The 16,256-nt window shown below is 48.8% G+C and overlaps 1 protein-coding gene across 1 annotated transcript; it reads right to left on the bottom strand.

Annotated features, from left to right (window-relative positions):
- Window positions 1–4,859: 4,859 nt before the first annotated feature.
- Window positions 4,860–16,247, bottom strand: CCT5 (chaperonin containing TCP1 subunit 5). Its single transcript, XM_065905476.1, has 11 exons — window positions 16,059–16,247; window positions 13,355–13,415; window positions 12,663–12,827; window positions 11,146–11,344; window positions 9,317–9,509; window positions 9,087–9,236; window positions 8,762–8,881; window positions 8,003–8,188; window positions 7,262–7,399; window positions 6,662–6,842; window positions 4,860–5,414 (listed from the first exon to the last, which is right to left on the bottom strand). The coding sequence occupies exons 1-11, from the start codon at window positions 16,161–16,163 to the stop codon at window positions 5,287–5,289; spliced, it is 1,626 nt and encodes a 541-aa protein (XP_065761548.1). The 5' UTR covers window positions 16,164–16,247; the 3' UTR covers window positions 4,860–5,286.
- Between the last annotated feature and the right edge of the window lie 9 nt (window positions 16,248–16,256).

Here is a 16,256-nt window from a genome sequence, read left to right as displayed (position 1 = left end):
CTCCTGGTGGGTGGGCAGCAGAGGAGCCCCGCGTGGATGGCCGTGCCCCACGTAGGCAGAGGTGAGTGTGGAGCAGGATGAGTGAGGTGGGCGGGGAGGGGTCCCAGTCCCAGGCCCCTGGCTGTCAAGCTCCCGCGTGGCTTTGGGAAACTTGCCCGAATGCTCTGACCTCTGGTGGTGGTGGTGTAGTTGCTCAGTCGTCTGACTTTGTGACCCCGTGGACTGTAGCCCGCGAGGCTCCTCTGTCCATGGGATTTCCCAGGCACGACTACTGGAGTGGGTTGCCATTGCCTCCTCTCGGGGATCTTCCCGACCCAGGGATCAAACTCATGTCTGTTACATCTCCTGCACTGGCAGGTGGATTCTTGACCACCCACACCTAGTTTTTCTCAATGGGAAATCTACAAAATGAAGAGAATTACCTTATTTTGCAGAATAAACCCAGTCTCGTGTGAGCGTGTCATCAGGTACTGGTCAGGGGGCTGAGCTGTGGTTGCTTCTGACTGCGTGTCAGCCTGCCTTCAGGGGCACTGCAAAGGAGAGGGGCGGCGGAGTCCGGGCTCAGGACCCAGAGGGTTTGCTCTGTTCTGCTTTGTGAGGTGAAACACTGAGAGAGTTTATTTTTTGGGCACCATCTCCAGATAGTGACTGCAGCCATGAAATTAAAAGACGCTTGCTCCTTGGAAGGAAAGCTATGACCAACCTAGACAGCATATTAAAAAGCAGAGACATTACTTTGCCAACAAAAGTCCACCTAGTCAAAGACGGTTTTTTCAGTAGTCATGTATGGATGTGAGAGTTGGACTATAAAGCAAGCTGAGTGCCAAAGAATTGATGCTTTTGAATTGTGGTGCTGAAGAAGAGTTCCTTGGACTGCAAGGAGATCCAACCAGTCCATCCTAAAGAAAATCAGTCCTGAATATTCATTGGAAGAACTGATGCTGAGGCTGAAACTCCAATACTTTGGCCACCTGATGCGAAGAGCTGACTCATCAGAAAAAACCCTGACGCTGGGAAAGATTGAAGGTGGGAGGAGAAGGGGGCGACAGAGGATGAGATGGCTGGATGGCATCACTGACTCCATGGACATGATTGCGTAAACTCCGGGAGTTGGTGACAGACAGGGAAGCCTTGTGTGCTGCAGACCATGCGGTCGCAAGGAGTCAGACACGGCTGAGCGACTGAACTGAAGAGGGCAGGTGAGGATGCAAAGAGGTTCTACCCCTGCCCTCAGGAGCTCGCTCCTGTTGTGCCCATGGCTGCTGGCAGGAACTCCTGTCACTGTTACCTCCAGGGGCCAGGCTGGAGGCCGCCCTGGAGCAAGGCCCTGGCTGAGCCCAGAGGAAAGGGCCCCAGAAGGCCCTGCATGGCGAGTCAGTGCTTTGACCTGGAAATGATGCTTCTTTCTGCTCATGGGCCCGAGCTGGTTACAAGGCCCCACCGGCCACAAGAATCCAGAAGTGTGATCCTGTCGGGCGCCCAGAAAGTGCTGGTGTGACAGATGAGCACGAACTCTGTGGCTTCAGGACAAACGTATGACCCCACGGTTCTGTGGACTGGAAGCCCAGGTTGGCTCAGCTGGTTTCTCCAGTCGGGGTCTCATGAGGTCCAAGTGCAGGTGCTGGCTGGCCAGGCTCCGGGAAGGATCTGCTTCCAGATACAGCTGACTGTTGAACAACAGGCTTGAACTGCATGGGTCCTCTTGCAGATTTCTCAACAGTAAACCCAACAGTACCACATGTTTGATGTTGGCTGAATGCTCAGATGCAGAACCGAGCCCATGGAGGACCGGCTCTAATTTTTTCTTGCATTTTCAACGGCATAGATGGTCAGGGCCCCCACCTGTGCTGTTCAAGGGCCAGCTGAACATCCCAGTGTCGGGGACCGTTGTTCTTTGCGGCTTAGGACCGAGCTCTCATTTCCTTCCTCAGGGCCTGCATGTGGCCCCTGCATCTCAGGGCCAGCAGGTGGGCGTCCAGTCCTTCGCCCCTGTCCCTCCCTTCTGCTGTGGTTGCATGGGGCCCACCCACATCGGCTTTCTAAGGTCTGCCAGCTAGTTTCACTCCACCTGCAAAGTCCCTTCACAGCAGCATCTGGATCAGTGTGTGACGGCACCACCAGGCTGAACCCGGCTGCAGAATCCTGCCTACCACAGGGAGGGGGGTGGGCGGGTGAGACTCTAGGTGGGAGCACGGAAGCTGGAAGTTCTCACGGTCAGCTTTAATTGTCTTCGAGACAGGAGTCAAGATTATAGTGCAAGTATTGATAAGGCTCTTCACTGCTTATCTTCAAAACATGTGCTATATGAACTGGAGTTTACTTCAGGCTGGTGCAAATTATGTAGCATCTCTTGGATTTGTCGATGAGGACTTCTCATGAAGAGTAGAGTACTAACAGAGCAGTTCTCAAACATTTTGATTTCAAGACCCCTGAGGACGCAAGACCTGCAAATGCCCTCCCCTGCCGCTGGTTTATGCCACTCTGCACTGACTGGCATTTGATGTGTTAATGTAATCTTATATTTTCCAAAATGAAAAATGTGAGGAGTAGCATTACTTTCCACTTTTGCAAACCTCAATGCCTCTCCTTACAGAGGACAGAAGTTGTCACATCTGCTTCTAACATGTGCTCAGTCCCTCAGTAATGTCCAACTCTCTGTCACCCCACGGGCTGTAGCCCCTCAGGCTCCTCTGTCCACGGATTCTCCAGGCAAGAATACTGGAGTGGGTGGCCATTCCCTTCTCCAGGGGATCTTCCTGACCCAGGGATCAAAATCACGTCTTTGGCATTGGCAGGCGGTTTCTTTATCACTGAGTCACCTGGGACGCTCTACTTCTGTGTGAGTGCTTGTAATTAAAGATCAAGCCATTTAACAAACATCAAATAGGGGCTTCCTTGGTGGTCCAGTGGCTAGAACTCTTTCACTGCCAGGGGCCCAGGTTCCATCCCTGGCCAGGGAACTAAGATCCCAGAAGCTGAGTGGCATGGCCAGAAAACAGAAGAATAAAGAACTCGCCTCCAACCCCTGAAACACTGAATAAAGCTGGAAGTGCAGGAACTGGGAACCAACAGGAGTGTTGGGTCCTGTGTGGGGATGTGGCCTCGGGTCAAGGGCTTCACTGGCATGAGATGCTGCTGCCGCTAAGTCGCTTCAGTTGTATCCGACTCTGTGCGACCCCATAGACTGCAACCCACCAGGCTCCTCTGTCCCTGGGATTCTCCAGGCAAGACCATTGGAGTGGGTTGCCATTTCCTTCTGCTATGCATGCAAAGTCGTTTCAGTCATGTCTGACTCTGCGACCCCATGGACAGCAGCCCACCAGGCTCCTCTGTCCACAGAATTCTCCAGGCAAGAATACTGGAGTGGGTTGCCATCTTCTTCTCCAGGCATGAGATGGGGGTCAGCCAAAGCACAAGGGATGTAAACAAGCCATTTGGAACTGGAAGATAAAGGGTAACGTGGTACCTAGAAGAGGTGCTTTTCCAGGAAAGAATCAAAAGCATGTGAAGAACACATCTACGAGTTTGTTCATCAACCACGTGGTTTCTTTCAACCAAAACCCTCGGGGAACACCCGTGGTTCCCTTTTCAGGAGTAGTTTATTCTTCATTCAACCACAAACCACTTCACGTGGGAGACTCTGGTTCAAAGTAAGCTGCTGGATGTTCTTCACAGGCTGAAATCCACCCTTGTAAATCAACTCATCCAAGCGACTAGGTCAAGACAGTTATGTGAGTGGGTCTGTGTCTGCACTGAAACCAAACTTGAAATCAATGCATTCTGATGCTGCACCCAGTAGGTAGTCAATTATAATTGAGCCACTTCAGAATCCATTTCACGATGAGATACGTACTAGGTTGTATGTTCATCAGGAAGAACTATGTTACTGCTCACTGCCAAGTTTCCTAGTGAAACCACCAACGCATTAACATGGAGTAAACACAAAGACCCAACAGTTAAGACTGGCCAGCATCCAGGTTCCTAGGAGAAACTGATGGCCCCAAACCCTCTCCCCTGGTGGCACAAGAGTGCCCTTCTTCATCATATCCTCTAAGAAGCATGCTTTTAGAAAAGCAAACACAAGCCAGCAGGGGGCAGAACAGCACGGGGAGATGGGACCCCAGGGAAGGCGGCCAGGGTCTGCCCCTACTCCACTGAAGGCAGGCTGGAAGATGCTGGACAATGAGGCCATCTGTAAGATGTGAACAGTAAGAAGCCTTTCTCCATCACAGGGTGGTAGCAGGTGAAGCGCTCAGAACACAGCCTGGCCTCTGTCAAGGGCTATGCCCGTGAGCCAGTACTTTTTAGTTGCCAAGTCACGTCGATTTGCTTGTTAACTCCATGGACTGTGGCCTGCCAGGCTCCTCTTTCCATGGGGATTCTCCAGGCAAGAAGACTGGAGTGGGTTGCCATTTCCTCTTCCGGGGATCTCCCAGACCCAGGGATCAAACCCGCAACAAGTAGAACTAATTCAATACCAACCTATGTACACATGGTAACTGCAAGGTGTTTGCTTCCACTCAACCCATTTTTTCTGTTTCACTCTAACCTTCACTTGTTTTGCTCCTCTGAGAAAACCCCAACTGGCTTCTGGATGACCTTCTAAGCACCTGAGGGTGGCGCCAGCCTGGGCCCACCCTGGCCTTCTCTGCACGACGTTGGCCAGGGCTCTGGGGGCAGCCAGGCCAGGATAAGGCCAGGGGACTGTGTGAAGATCACAGGGTTAGGGCTGGTCTACTCAGCACTGTGGGACCACCCCAGGCAGTATAACCCAACAGCACAGAAGACAGCCCAGTCGTGTGCTGGATACTCATCTCTGAGGGTCTCCACAATCAAAGATTCACCCATTTAGACAGATGCAGCGCTTAAATAAATTTAATAGGACCAAGCCCATATTCCTCAATGTTAAAATAAGTCTTGAGAACAAACCGAACGTTTAAAACTGTTAAAAACAGGTCCTACATTAAAAAAAAAAAATTCAACTCAAACCCCTTCAATTAAGGCATTTGATGAATGTTATAGTGAATGTTTAACTTGAAGAGCAGAATATAAAGGCTGTTTAGAGTTCCCTTTAATATAACAAATACAAAACCTTGAGATCACACCTCTACACTTTCCTGTCTCTGAACAAGTGAAACTATGGTTACCAAACAGCTACTGTTGTCACAGCATCTACTACAGTGTCTGATACGGGACATAACAATAAATAGCTGTAGATGCAGCACAAGACACCCATTTATTTCGTCACAGTAGTGGATCTTACTCATTTTACTCTAAATTCTCTCTTTACTCTTCAGATTCTCCAGGCTTACGGATGTCATCAATCTTCAAAATCATTCTAACCATTTGTGTTGCAAGAGAGATCTGTTGCTTTTTGCCGATCAAGGTTTCTATGACATGTTGATGTTTCATATCTGAAAAACACAAATTCATTATTCTAAAACAGCATACATACTTATCATTCTAAAACAGCATACTCCTAGCATTAATGGAAAGTGAAAGTCGCTCAGTTGTGTCTGACTCTCTGGGAACCCACGGACTGTAACCCACCAGGCTCCTCTGTCCCTGGTGATTCTTCAGGCAAGAATACTGGAGTGGGCAGCCATACCCTCCTCCAGGGAATCTTCCCAACCCAGGTCTTCTGAATTGCAGGCTGAATCTTTTGTTTGAGCCACCAGGGAAGCCCGTTATCGTTAATACTTTGTTTCTATTTATGAATCAGAGAAAAACTTAAAAGACATAGAACTTTGAAAGCCACTAGTCCCAGTTATGTTTTCAGAATACAATTTCATTAGTTCCCAAGACACTCTGGAATGTGGGCCTGGTCACTGGAGCACTTGGAGGACAGGGAGCCCTCTTCCATGACGGTGAGTTTCTCAGTGACTTGCTGAAGAGGGAACCGTTCAGCGACGTCTCACCCCACAACGTTCCCTACGCCGCCAGTTCGGTCACTAAGACCGAAGTGAGTGAGGTGAGACGGTGCCTAACAGGGAAAGCTGCTTCAGCAAAAACCCAGACTTCAAGTTAAAGAAATGTTAACTGTCTGACAAGAAGTTGCTGCTGTTACTAAATCCTCGGGTTGTTAACCTAAAATCCAGAACACATCTGCAGTTCTGAGTAAAAAAAAAATACGCCATCAGATTCTGTGGTCAGGATTGAGACAGAACCCCCAAGACAGCCCAATTAGTACAAAATCTGGGGATTCACCAGGACCACCATCCCTACATGCTAGGGCTGTGCTACCTTTTCAGCGATGAACGATGCAAGTGCTACAGAAGTCACAGCGCACACTCCGTTTATAAAACACCCTATGATTTACGGGACACGCCCACAGAATCAGCAGTAAACTGAAAGTCAATTTCAGAGCTATTTTATATGACATACAGAACCCACACTGACATTTATGTAAAAGAAATGAGATGGGAATGATTTTCTACAATGGAAATCACCTTTGGAATAAATACTGCACTGCAGTTTTTTGTTGTAGCTTGCTAAGATCAGCATCCTAACAATTTCCCAGATAATTATATCAAACACTAGAATTCAGGACCTGGGTACCTGAAGCATGTTCAAGAATTTAAAAAGCCAGGATGAGTTCACGGTACACATTATGTAGCAAGTAATCCCCCAGTTTAGGTCAGACTGCGGCCCAGCGCCTCACCATTGGTCCCCTTGTGCAGACAATCAATCCCGAGGGCGGGGTTCACCTCCTTCACTTGTCTGGCCCGGACCTCAGTCATGGTCTGGATGGGGTTCATGCCGCTGTTCTCGGCGAGCGCCATGGGGATGACCTCCAGTGCATCGGCGAAGGCGCGCATGGCGTACTGCTCTAGGGTCGGGCACTGCAAGGGCACAGGGTCACGTCAGCTTACTTGACAGAACCCCCAGCAGCTATCTGGGGACATTACAGAAAAACACCCTTGGAAAAGCTAACTCAGGACGAGTCTTCAGAACAGGCCGTAACATGAGTGCCGCTATTCATGAGGGCAAGGATGCAGAAGGTACACATCAGAAGTCAAGAAAGCCAGTCTTCCCGCTGCACCTTTAGTTCCAACGTCCAAGCAGTTCTCAATTCCAGGTAACACTAAGTGTGCAGAGATCTGTGTCAAGGCTGCAGTCTGAAAAAGGCTGACACACGCTGGCCTGTGGTAACCTGCATCCACCTCCACAGGCACAAGGATCAGCTCAGAATAAAGGCCCGGCGTCCAGCCCCCGCTGCACACCACGTGGTTGGTCCCACACCGCGGGCAGAGGCCCTCACCTTGTCGGCCTCCTGGCTGACCGCCAGGGCGCAGGAGATCTCCGCAGCGCCCCCGCCGTACACCACGCGGTTGTCCCGGATGAGGTTGCGGATGACACAGAGCGCGTCGTGAAGGGAACGCTTGGCCTCCTCGATGATCTGGGGAAAGCGACGCTGCCTAAGTTAGCGGTTCCTGTCTTCATTCTACTTTCCTCCCATCATGTACTTAGGGGAAAAATCCCACAATACTGGGCAGCCTAGGCCTCACTCCAGGACGGATGACCAAGCGATGAAGGGGGTCAAACAAAAATGACAAAGCAACACCCTTACGACGAGTCTTACTCACCGTGATTCGCTAGAAACCCGTCCCTAAAAGCGTGGAGCGCGCACCCACGCTCTCCCAGGTCCCCATTTCTACCTGAGACCGAAGAAAGGCAAGTGTGCCCCGTAGGCCCAACAGTGGAACATGGTCTTCAGGGTTTTACACTGTGACCCCACTTTATTTTTGGGGGGCGGGTAGGGGAGGGGCCCACACTGCATGGCTTGAGGGATCTTAGTTCCCTGACTAGGGATCGAGCCCAGGACCCAGCAGTCACAAGCAGAGTCCTAATACTGGACTGCTGAGGAATTCCTGAGGTGTCCCTGCTTCTCCAAGAAAGATGACCCTGTCCTCCTCAAAGTGTCCCAGCTAAATACACTATGAGAAAAACCCAACCACATTCCAGATCAGAAAAAGTGCAGGACAAAGAAGTGAGTCCTCACCATCTTATTTCCTCCTCTGATGAAAATGGTGACGGCTCTGGAGTTCTTACACTGCTCGATGACCAGCATCTTGTCTTTGGTGGTCCCAAATGAGATCTCTTTCACAAGACCTGCAAAGCCCAGCTTCTCAGCTGTGAGCTCCGAGAACCGAGGGACGATGCGGCCGCCTGTGGCGATGGCGATCAACTGCCGGGAGGAAGGCAAAGACCAGCATGGTGAGCGCGGCACTCAACACCAGACCACAGATGGGCCGAACATGACCCAAGACCGGTCGTGCTCCCTAGAACCACTGCCCAATCCGGCCCAAGTATCAAGGTCCAGCCCAATGCCTTGTTCAGGGAACAAGGTTCTGAAGGGTGGGCGACCTGCCACTATGACCCTGCACTCTCTCTCAGCTCTCCCCCTTCCCCTCTCACCCCCATGAGGACCAACTAGGCTGTGTCTGTGGAGCCACAGACCATGTCTGGGCAGCTCTGAATGTTTACGACCCTGACACAGAAGTGCACAACCAGTCTCCCACCTCAGCGGGCCAACCAGACAGCAGTGAGAAAGGAAAGCACGTGAAAATGCCACACTAGAAACTCATGTACAAACAGGAAGAAAGATTCTAGCATTTTCCCCTCTTGCAGCTCAGCCTCTGGTCTGTGGAGCCTCAGCACAGCGTGGGAACCACAGCAGGGTGTGGTCACAGTGGCTTCGAGCAGAGATGCTCCACGAACTCAAGCCCTGCACGCAGTGTCTTTGCAGGGGGCTTCCTACCTCAATTTCAGGTCCTCCGACCCAGCGAACTGCTGGCAGGTCATTCTGGAGAAGTAAATGATTCGCTTCATCGTCAAAGCCCCACTGGCAAATAGCTAGGTTAGCACCAGTTTCTTTAATCTGGGAAAGAAATGCCACAACCATGTTAACGGAAGTATCCTTTGTGCTCTTCTATTGGAAAAAAGGTTGAAACCAAGGCAAGATACATGGCTGGGTGTATAGGTGGGAGCATCAGAGTACAGAAAAGAGAAAGAACTATACAAGTGGCTGTGTCCTGTCAGCTCCAGTGAGTGTAAATCTCACTGGGAGCTGTGGTAAGGCGCACCTGCCGGATCATCTCCTCAAACTTTTCCTTTTCGTACTTCTGAAGGGCTTTAAAATCTTCCACAGATGTCACATCCAGCTTATGCTTCGTCTTTGGTTTTGGGGGCTCAAATGGACATGTGAGGATTGCAATCTTAGCATCTTCCACTTGCTGCAGGAAGAGACAGAAACATATGAACTACCTGGAGGGCTCAAGAAGGAAAAGCCTGATGCTATGGAGGCACGGCTCACCTTGGGCATCTGCGGGTGACTGAAGTCCTTGTCCACGATCACGCCCTTGATCAGCTTGGTGTCCTCCAGCCGCCCGCCCACCTTGCCTTCTACCTTGATGAGCTCGAAGTCAACATCCCTGCGCTGCATATCAGCCACGGTGAGGACGGCGTTCACGGCAATCTCGGCCATTTGCCGGTGACAGCTGTTAACCCTGAGGGGACACACAACAATAACCTTTCATGTCCACCCAACAGTGACTGCAGCCAGAAAGAACACGTGCTGTGAACTCAGATGACACGACAAACTGTGACCCACAGGTATCATATAGAACTAACCATGTTCAGGGTCCCCAGGGAAGAATGTCACCATGACCTGTACTTTCAACAGTCTAGGAAGGGACACTTAACCCAGGTCCAGGGACCCCAAAAGGAATCATAAACTGGGATGGGAAAAAACTGTTAATAATAACTGAAATGTACTATTTTCTTCCATTATAAATGTACACTAAGAGACCACGAACGTATGCCAAGAACCAAAAATTTACCAAGACCACTATTTTGTAATACCACTAACACTTTCAAGCCAAAACAGAACAGGAAAGAGATGAAACCACCAAGGGGAAGCCAATCTTATCTATGGGAAGTGCACCACTTAACATCTGAAGAGACTGCTCGATAATTTCACATCTGATTCTGAAAAAAACCACAAGGCAACTGTAGCCCTCCAAATACAGTGCCTGGAATCCTAAGTCACCTGGAAAAGACAGCCAAGAAACTAAAAATACTGTGTGTCCTAAGTAACTGACACACAATGTTTCACCTTATGTTGAGTGTATCTGGCCCTTGCTGGTCCACTTGAACGTTTTCTATAGTAAAGATCTATGCTTACTGGAGTTTTCTAAAGACTTGCAAATAAAGCTGAGTCAACTTAGAAAGCAGTAACACAGAATGTGTGCACTTCAAGAAAGGGTAATGCCTTCCTTCCAGGAGAACCAGAGTGCTCTTCTTGCGATAGAGGCCACCCCGGACAGTCACCCCTGCCCAGAAGTGGTCTCCGCTCAGACTTGTGACAAGAGGACAGCTGGCACCATGAAGGACAGAAGGAAGCAGCCGTCTCTGCTGCACTTGCCCTGCCCTCTAAGTTGAGCCCATGTCATCCTTTAGGGCACAAATTTAAAAACTTCCTGAACTGATGTGGATTAAGACAAACAGTGCAATAAGGTACCTTACATTAGATTTTTACACTACATTGTAACAAGAGCTCCTAAGTCTCCACTGTTGTTCAAGTTGAGTGTGCCCCGTGGCTGAGGCGGCTGAGAATCTGGGGGCAAGAGCTGTCTTGTATCCCCAAGACTCAGTAGTAGGCCTGGCAAGTAATGAGTACTATGTAAATGTTAACAACAGCCAATGGAAGACAATTTCAAGACTGCCCCTTCATACTAAGTAAAATTCTGGATCATTAAATTCCTGTTGAATGAATAAAGAGAACCTCTCCACTAAAATGCTTCCTAGCAAAGAAATGGTAGAAAGTGTTACAAAAAACGAGTACTTCCCACTAGTAGGACCCTGTCCTACCCTAGCCTATCCTGAGAAATAAAGAACTATATAGCTTACACAAACATCAAGAGGACTGAACCAAACCTGGAAATCCAGCCTCCAACAAAAACACAAAATGCCCATGTTTATACCAGCAGTAAAGAGAAAGTAAACTCAAATAACAAAACCAGAAAGGCAGCTCATAAATCAGTATGAAGCCACCGTGGATAATTCTGAGCTGTCTTTAAGACACAGCCCACGAGCACTGCCTCCTGCACGAATGCGCCCTGCAAGCCCGCACTGCACACGCACACTTTGGAGCCCAGCGTGGTCTTCGCCGTCTGGATCAGGGGCTCAGTGTTTCTCATGTCGACAAGGACACTGTCGCTGATCTTGTCCAGGTGTTCAATAGCGATGCGGGCGGCCTGCTCGTAGCCGTCGGCGATCCTGATGGGGTGAATGCCACGGTCCAGCAGTTGCTCGGCCTCTTCCAACAGGGCACCAGCCAGGACTGCGGGCGAGACAGCACACCTGGCTTAGGCAACCGCTAGAACTCAAAACACATGAGATGCTGTCCTGGAAATATGAAGGCTCCAGACTCAAGCTCAAAGTGTCTCATAGGTGAAGGCCATCCCTAAAAATGGAGCCTTGTGTTTTGGTTCTAACACAGTTCTAACAGGTACCCTTCATAGATGGATGCTCAACTCTCAGTGACATACAGGATGCAAAGAACGTAATATACAAACCATTTTTATAAGGGAAAAAACCTTCCTGTTTCCTAGGCCAAGGATTTCTATTCAGTGAAATTCATGCCGGCATCCTACAGTAATAAAATTTGTTTACTATCCTTCCCTGACCTGTTGCCTTCTCCTCTCATTTTAGCACCACAAAAATAAGTTTGAATATTACTGCACTCCAAGTACATCCAGAACAGTGTTTGCTTCCCAATAAATGTATAAAATACTTGCTGAATAAGTTAATTCAAATTTCAAATGCAGAAAAAGTAACACTGAGGATATTCATCTCATCAATCCTTCCAAACTTAAAAAAATTTCAAACATTCAAAAAAAATTTCAAGAGTAGTATAATGAATACAATTTACTTATTAATAATACTTTGTTGCATTTGTTTTCTTTATATACGCATGCTTTTTCTGTTCAATGATTTGAAAATTAGTTGCAGAAATCAGACATGTCACTCCTGAATATTTTAACATTCAGCTCCTAAGGATAGCCAAAGCCTCCTGCATCGCTGTAACATAACTGCCACACTCAGGAAATCTTGACGTTGGTAAGATACTAATACATGACCCACAAATGACCCCATGTGTCCCAAACATCCTTCAGAGCTTGGAAAAAGAAATCTGGCACCCAACCAGGTTTCACACGCTAGAGCTGCTGTCACTTCTCTTGAGCTCCCTGAATCCAGATGAGCTGCCTTACTCTACTCCCCACTCCCTTCCTGTTCTTTTTCATTGACACTTTTGAAGAGCCTGGGCCATATGTCTCGTATCGTGTCCTTCCACATGGATTTGTGACTGTCTCCCCATGATGTGAATCAGAATAAACACTCAGCAAGCACGTTAGGCCTGTAACATTCTTTGCAATCCCACAGACTGTAGCCCATCAAGCTCCTCTGCCCATGGAATTCTCCAGGCACGAATACTGGATTGGGTAGCCATTCCCTTTCTCAGGGGATCTTCCCGATCCAAGGATCAAAGCTGGGTCTCCTGGACTGCAGGTGGATTCTTTAATGTCTGAGCCACCAAGAAAGCCCTTAATATTAAATAACTCCTCTCAAATGAGACAGGACATTTTGCTTTTTCTTACCAACCACTCCTGTGGTTCCATCTCCAATCTCATCATCCTGTGATTTGGACAGTTCAACCATTAGCTTGGCGATCTGGTGGTCAACGTCCATCATGCTTAAGATGGTGGCGCCATCGTTGGTCACAGTCACGTCACCATCTTTATCCACCATCATCTTATCAAGCCCTAAGAGACAATCGTGTTTAAAATGACTGAGGGGAAAAGAAAGAACCTACACGAAACCTATAAAACAGTTATCCTTACTTCTTGACCCAGTACCTTTCTAGCAGCTTATTACAAATAATTCAACATACATGAAGGAATATCTCCATGAAGACCTTTTTAGATTGGCTAATTTAAGCAAGACATTGGAAGAATTTAATGATGGCTAAAACCAGAGAAATTGCAAAAAAAAAGAAAAATTATGGAGCATCACTAAATGTAATATCACAAAATATAATGTTGCAAAAGACAACAGCTACGATTTGGAAAATGCTAATGAAATTATGTCAAGTGGAAAAAACACACGACCTAAATTTGGATGTAACATTATGACTTTAACTGTGTTGAAGGTCTGGGATACATCCTAAACATCTGACCATATTAGGGGGAGGATGCCCCCCTCTGTCTCCGAACTTTCTGTAAACAGATTGAATTGACTACTCTATGTTATACAACTTTCATTAAAAAACACAGCATGTTAAGTCTCTTACCATTTGGTCCAAGTGACGTTTTCATTGTATTTGCTACAGCCTTTGCTGCCATTATATGAGACTAAATGAAACAGAAAAAGCCAGCATTCAAGTTAGACATAATTTTAAGCTAAGAACATATCGCTGTAAAACTCACTTGTGACACAGCTTCTATTCTCTAGAAAAGGCAGCAGACAGGGCCACATCTACCTGTGAAAACTGCACAACCCTTAGTGTCAGAGAAGACAATTCTTGCGTAAAAGAACAGAACCAAGTGCTCTGTGTTCTCTCTATAACCCTCAACACATCTAATGAGGCAGGTTCTCCGGGCCCATTTTACAGCCAAGAGCAGGGACAGTCTGACCCGAGAGGCCGTGCAGGACCACTGGACAAAGCTAACTCCATGGGAGGAGTCCAGCCGTCTACAAACACCCTGAACTGTCACGCCGTGGATTAATACACTCCTCTTCCCAAAGGTCCAGTCAGTACACAACCCACAACCAAGAACTGCCCACCAAGGGGGTCAATGCTGAAAATAACAGAAGCCCGAATGCATCCTTTTTCCTTTCCATAAATTACGCTCATATTCCCTCCAAATACCTTGTTTCCTGTCTTTCTGCTCCTGCCCTCACCAACCTAACTCTGACCCACTGCACGATGCAGATTTCCAGGGTCTCTCATCACCGACCCTTCAGGTTCACCCCCCACCCAGCGGTCATCCATCTTCCCAAACGTGCTGCTTTCCTCAGTCCCCACCCTTAAACGAGTCGCCAGGACTCTGACAGGGCCAGGACTCCGACTCTCAAGTCTGTAAGCTCCAGGTGTTCTTCAAAGTCAGACCTCGCTCTGTTCCAGTGAGGGCGGCTAAGGCCTGCTCCCCAACACGCCCTCTGATCCCCGAAGTCTTGATGCACTGAAGACCTCCGCTCATTAAATCCTGACCAGTTTACAAAGCAGTTTAATGCAATGTTCTGTGAGTCCTTCCCTTGTGACCCGAGCTCACAGGTTAACAAGACACAAAGTTTACTAGTTTGTAAAAATACTGGTTATTCTTAAAACACATCTTTGACTGATAGGTCTGCACAATGAAATATTTAAAGAATAATGACCACAGGCAGGTGGTTCTTAACCAGGGGCGAATGTGCCCCCAGGAGACGTTTGGCAACGCCTAGAGACATCCCTGGTTGTCACAATCAGGGAGGGGACCATAGAGGGTGGAGGCCAGGGTACTATTCAGCACCCCGTACAGGACAGACCCCACAACAAAGCAGGATCAGCCCCGAGGTCGCGGAGCAGGCTCTAGACTACTGGTTGCACTGTCAGACAGAGGCGGGTTTGAACCCTGGTCCTGCTCTTTACTAGCTCTGGGGCCACATTTCTCTCTAAGACCTGTCTCAAGAGACCGAGGATTACAAAGATGTGGCAGAGGCAAAATCACCTGTGGCTTCTGTTATCCTGGTATTTTGGGTGCATGTACTGGGTGTTACTTTCTCTGCTGGTTGCTTTCCATGAAACTCAAAACTGAACACATAACACAAGTGGTGTGAGTACCTACCACTGGTCAAAGGCTGGGTGGCCACTTCTTAGGCTACCCCATTTAATTCTTGTCCTCCGCTTGACAGGGGTGTATTGGCCCCACTGGGAAAGGAGGTTGGGAAAGGATGTGTAGCTTGCCCTAAGTGAAACAGCCTGGGGCAGAACTGTAGCGCTTAATTTAAGTAAAACCTCAAGACAAGGGACACCTCAGACCTGATGACACGGTCATACACACCAACTTCATGAATTCCATCCCAAACACCACCTCCTCAGGTAGAGTTCTATTTAAATTGAGATTCTGTTCAAACCCCTGTCAACGGCTCCCTCCCATCCCTGAGGATAACACAGTCATGTCAAGGTGCTCAAGAACTTCCACCTTTTCCACCCTGCAGCTTAGACTATGCTAAAACCAGATTGCTGTCTCCTCCAAGGTGCCAGGCGTTCTCCTGCTCTTGCTTTCCCTCTCCCTAGCAGCTAGCTCTCCCCCATCCAGAACACTACTCCATCCCCGACCAAGAGTCAATACTCTACCCAAGATACTAATGACCGCCTCTGACTTTTTACCTGCACACTCGCCCTCCCATAGCTGGTGATTCCGGTCACACACTGCCTTGTACTACGGTTACTGGTGACCACTTTTCACTCTTGCAGCTGTATTTTCTTCCTTAAAAGTGTACGTTTTTAACTTTTACGAGCCCACACCCAGGAATACGCCATGTATAAAGGGATTCAAAAATGAAATGGCTAAACCTTTAGGATGGCACGACGAAAATGACCCTCATTTCCTTTGAGGCCGTTGCAGGGACACCAACTGAATGTTAAGAGCCAGCGTCCTAACCGCCCAGGTGAGCTGAGAACACCTCTCCTGCATCCAAATTGACTAAAACACTGTTCGGAATGCCTGCAGGTTGGAGAAACCAGCGAGGACGCGCCTTCACCGCCTGAGAATTCAAGCAGCCCCACCCAACTGTGAAGAGCACCCGCGGGCCACCCTAATCCACAAATCAGACTAAAGGCTTATACGTCGATTTTTCCCAGGCGCGGGGTGACGGACTGGAGACCAAAGGGGGGCTCTCTCAAGCTTCCCCCAGAGCACATGGCAGAACCCCTCAGACATTGCGCAGGCGCAGAACCACCGGTTTCGGCCGCCTCCCCTCATCCCACCGCCAGTGCGTCTCGGGCCCATTACCTTGAGGGCCTCAAGTCCCATAAGACGAGACTTGCGGTCCTGATCCTTGATGATGAGGAAAGGACGGCCATATTCGTCGAAGGCGAGGGTCCCAACAGACGCCATGATGCAGCAGCAAGAGTTACTCTCCCTCAACCGGCGGAGACCACGCCGGAACCCAGAGCCCGCCTTCCTCTCGCGGGAAGGCGCAAGAGCTCG

Source organism: Muntiacus reevesi, chromosome 14, assembly GCF_963930625.1.
Source record: "Muntiacus reevesi chromosome 14, mMunRee1.1, whole genome shotgun sequence".
Taxonomy (NCBI): Eukaryota; Metazoa; Chordata; class Mammalia; order Artiodactyla; family Cervidae; genus Muntiacus; species Muntiacus reevesi.
This window is presented reverse-complemented; position numbering and strand designations above follow the sequence as displayed.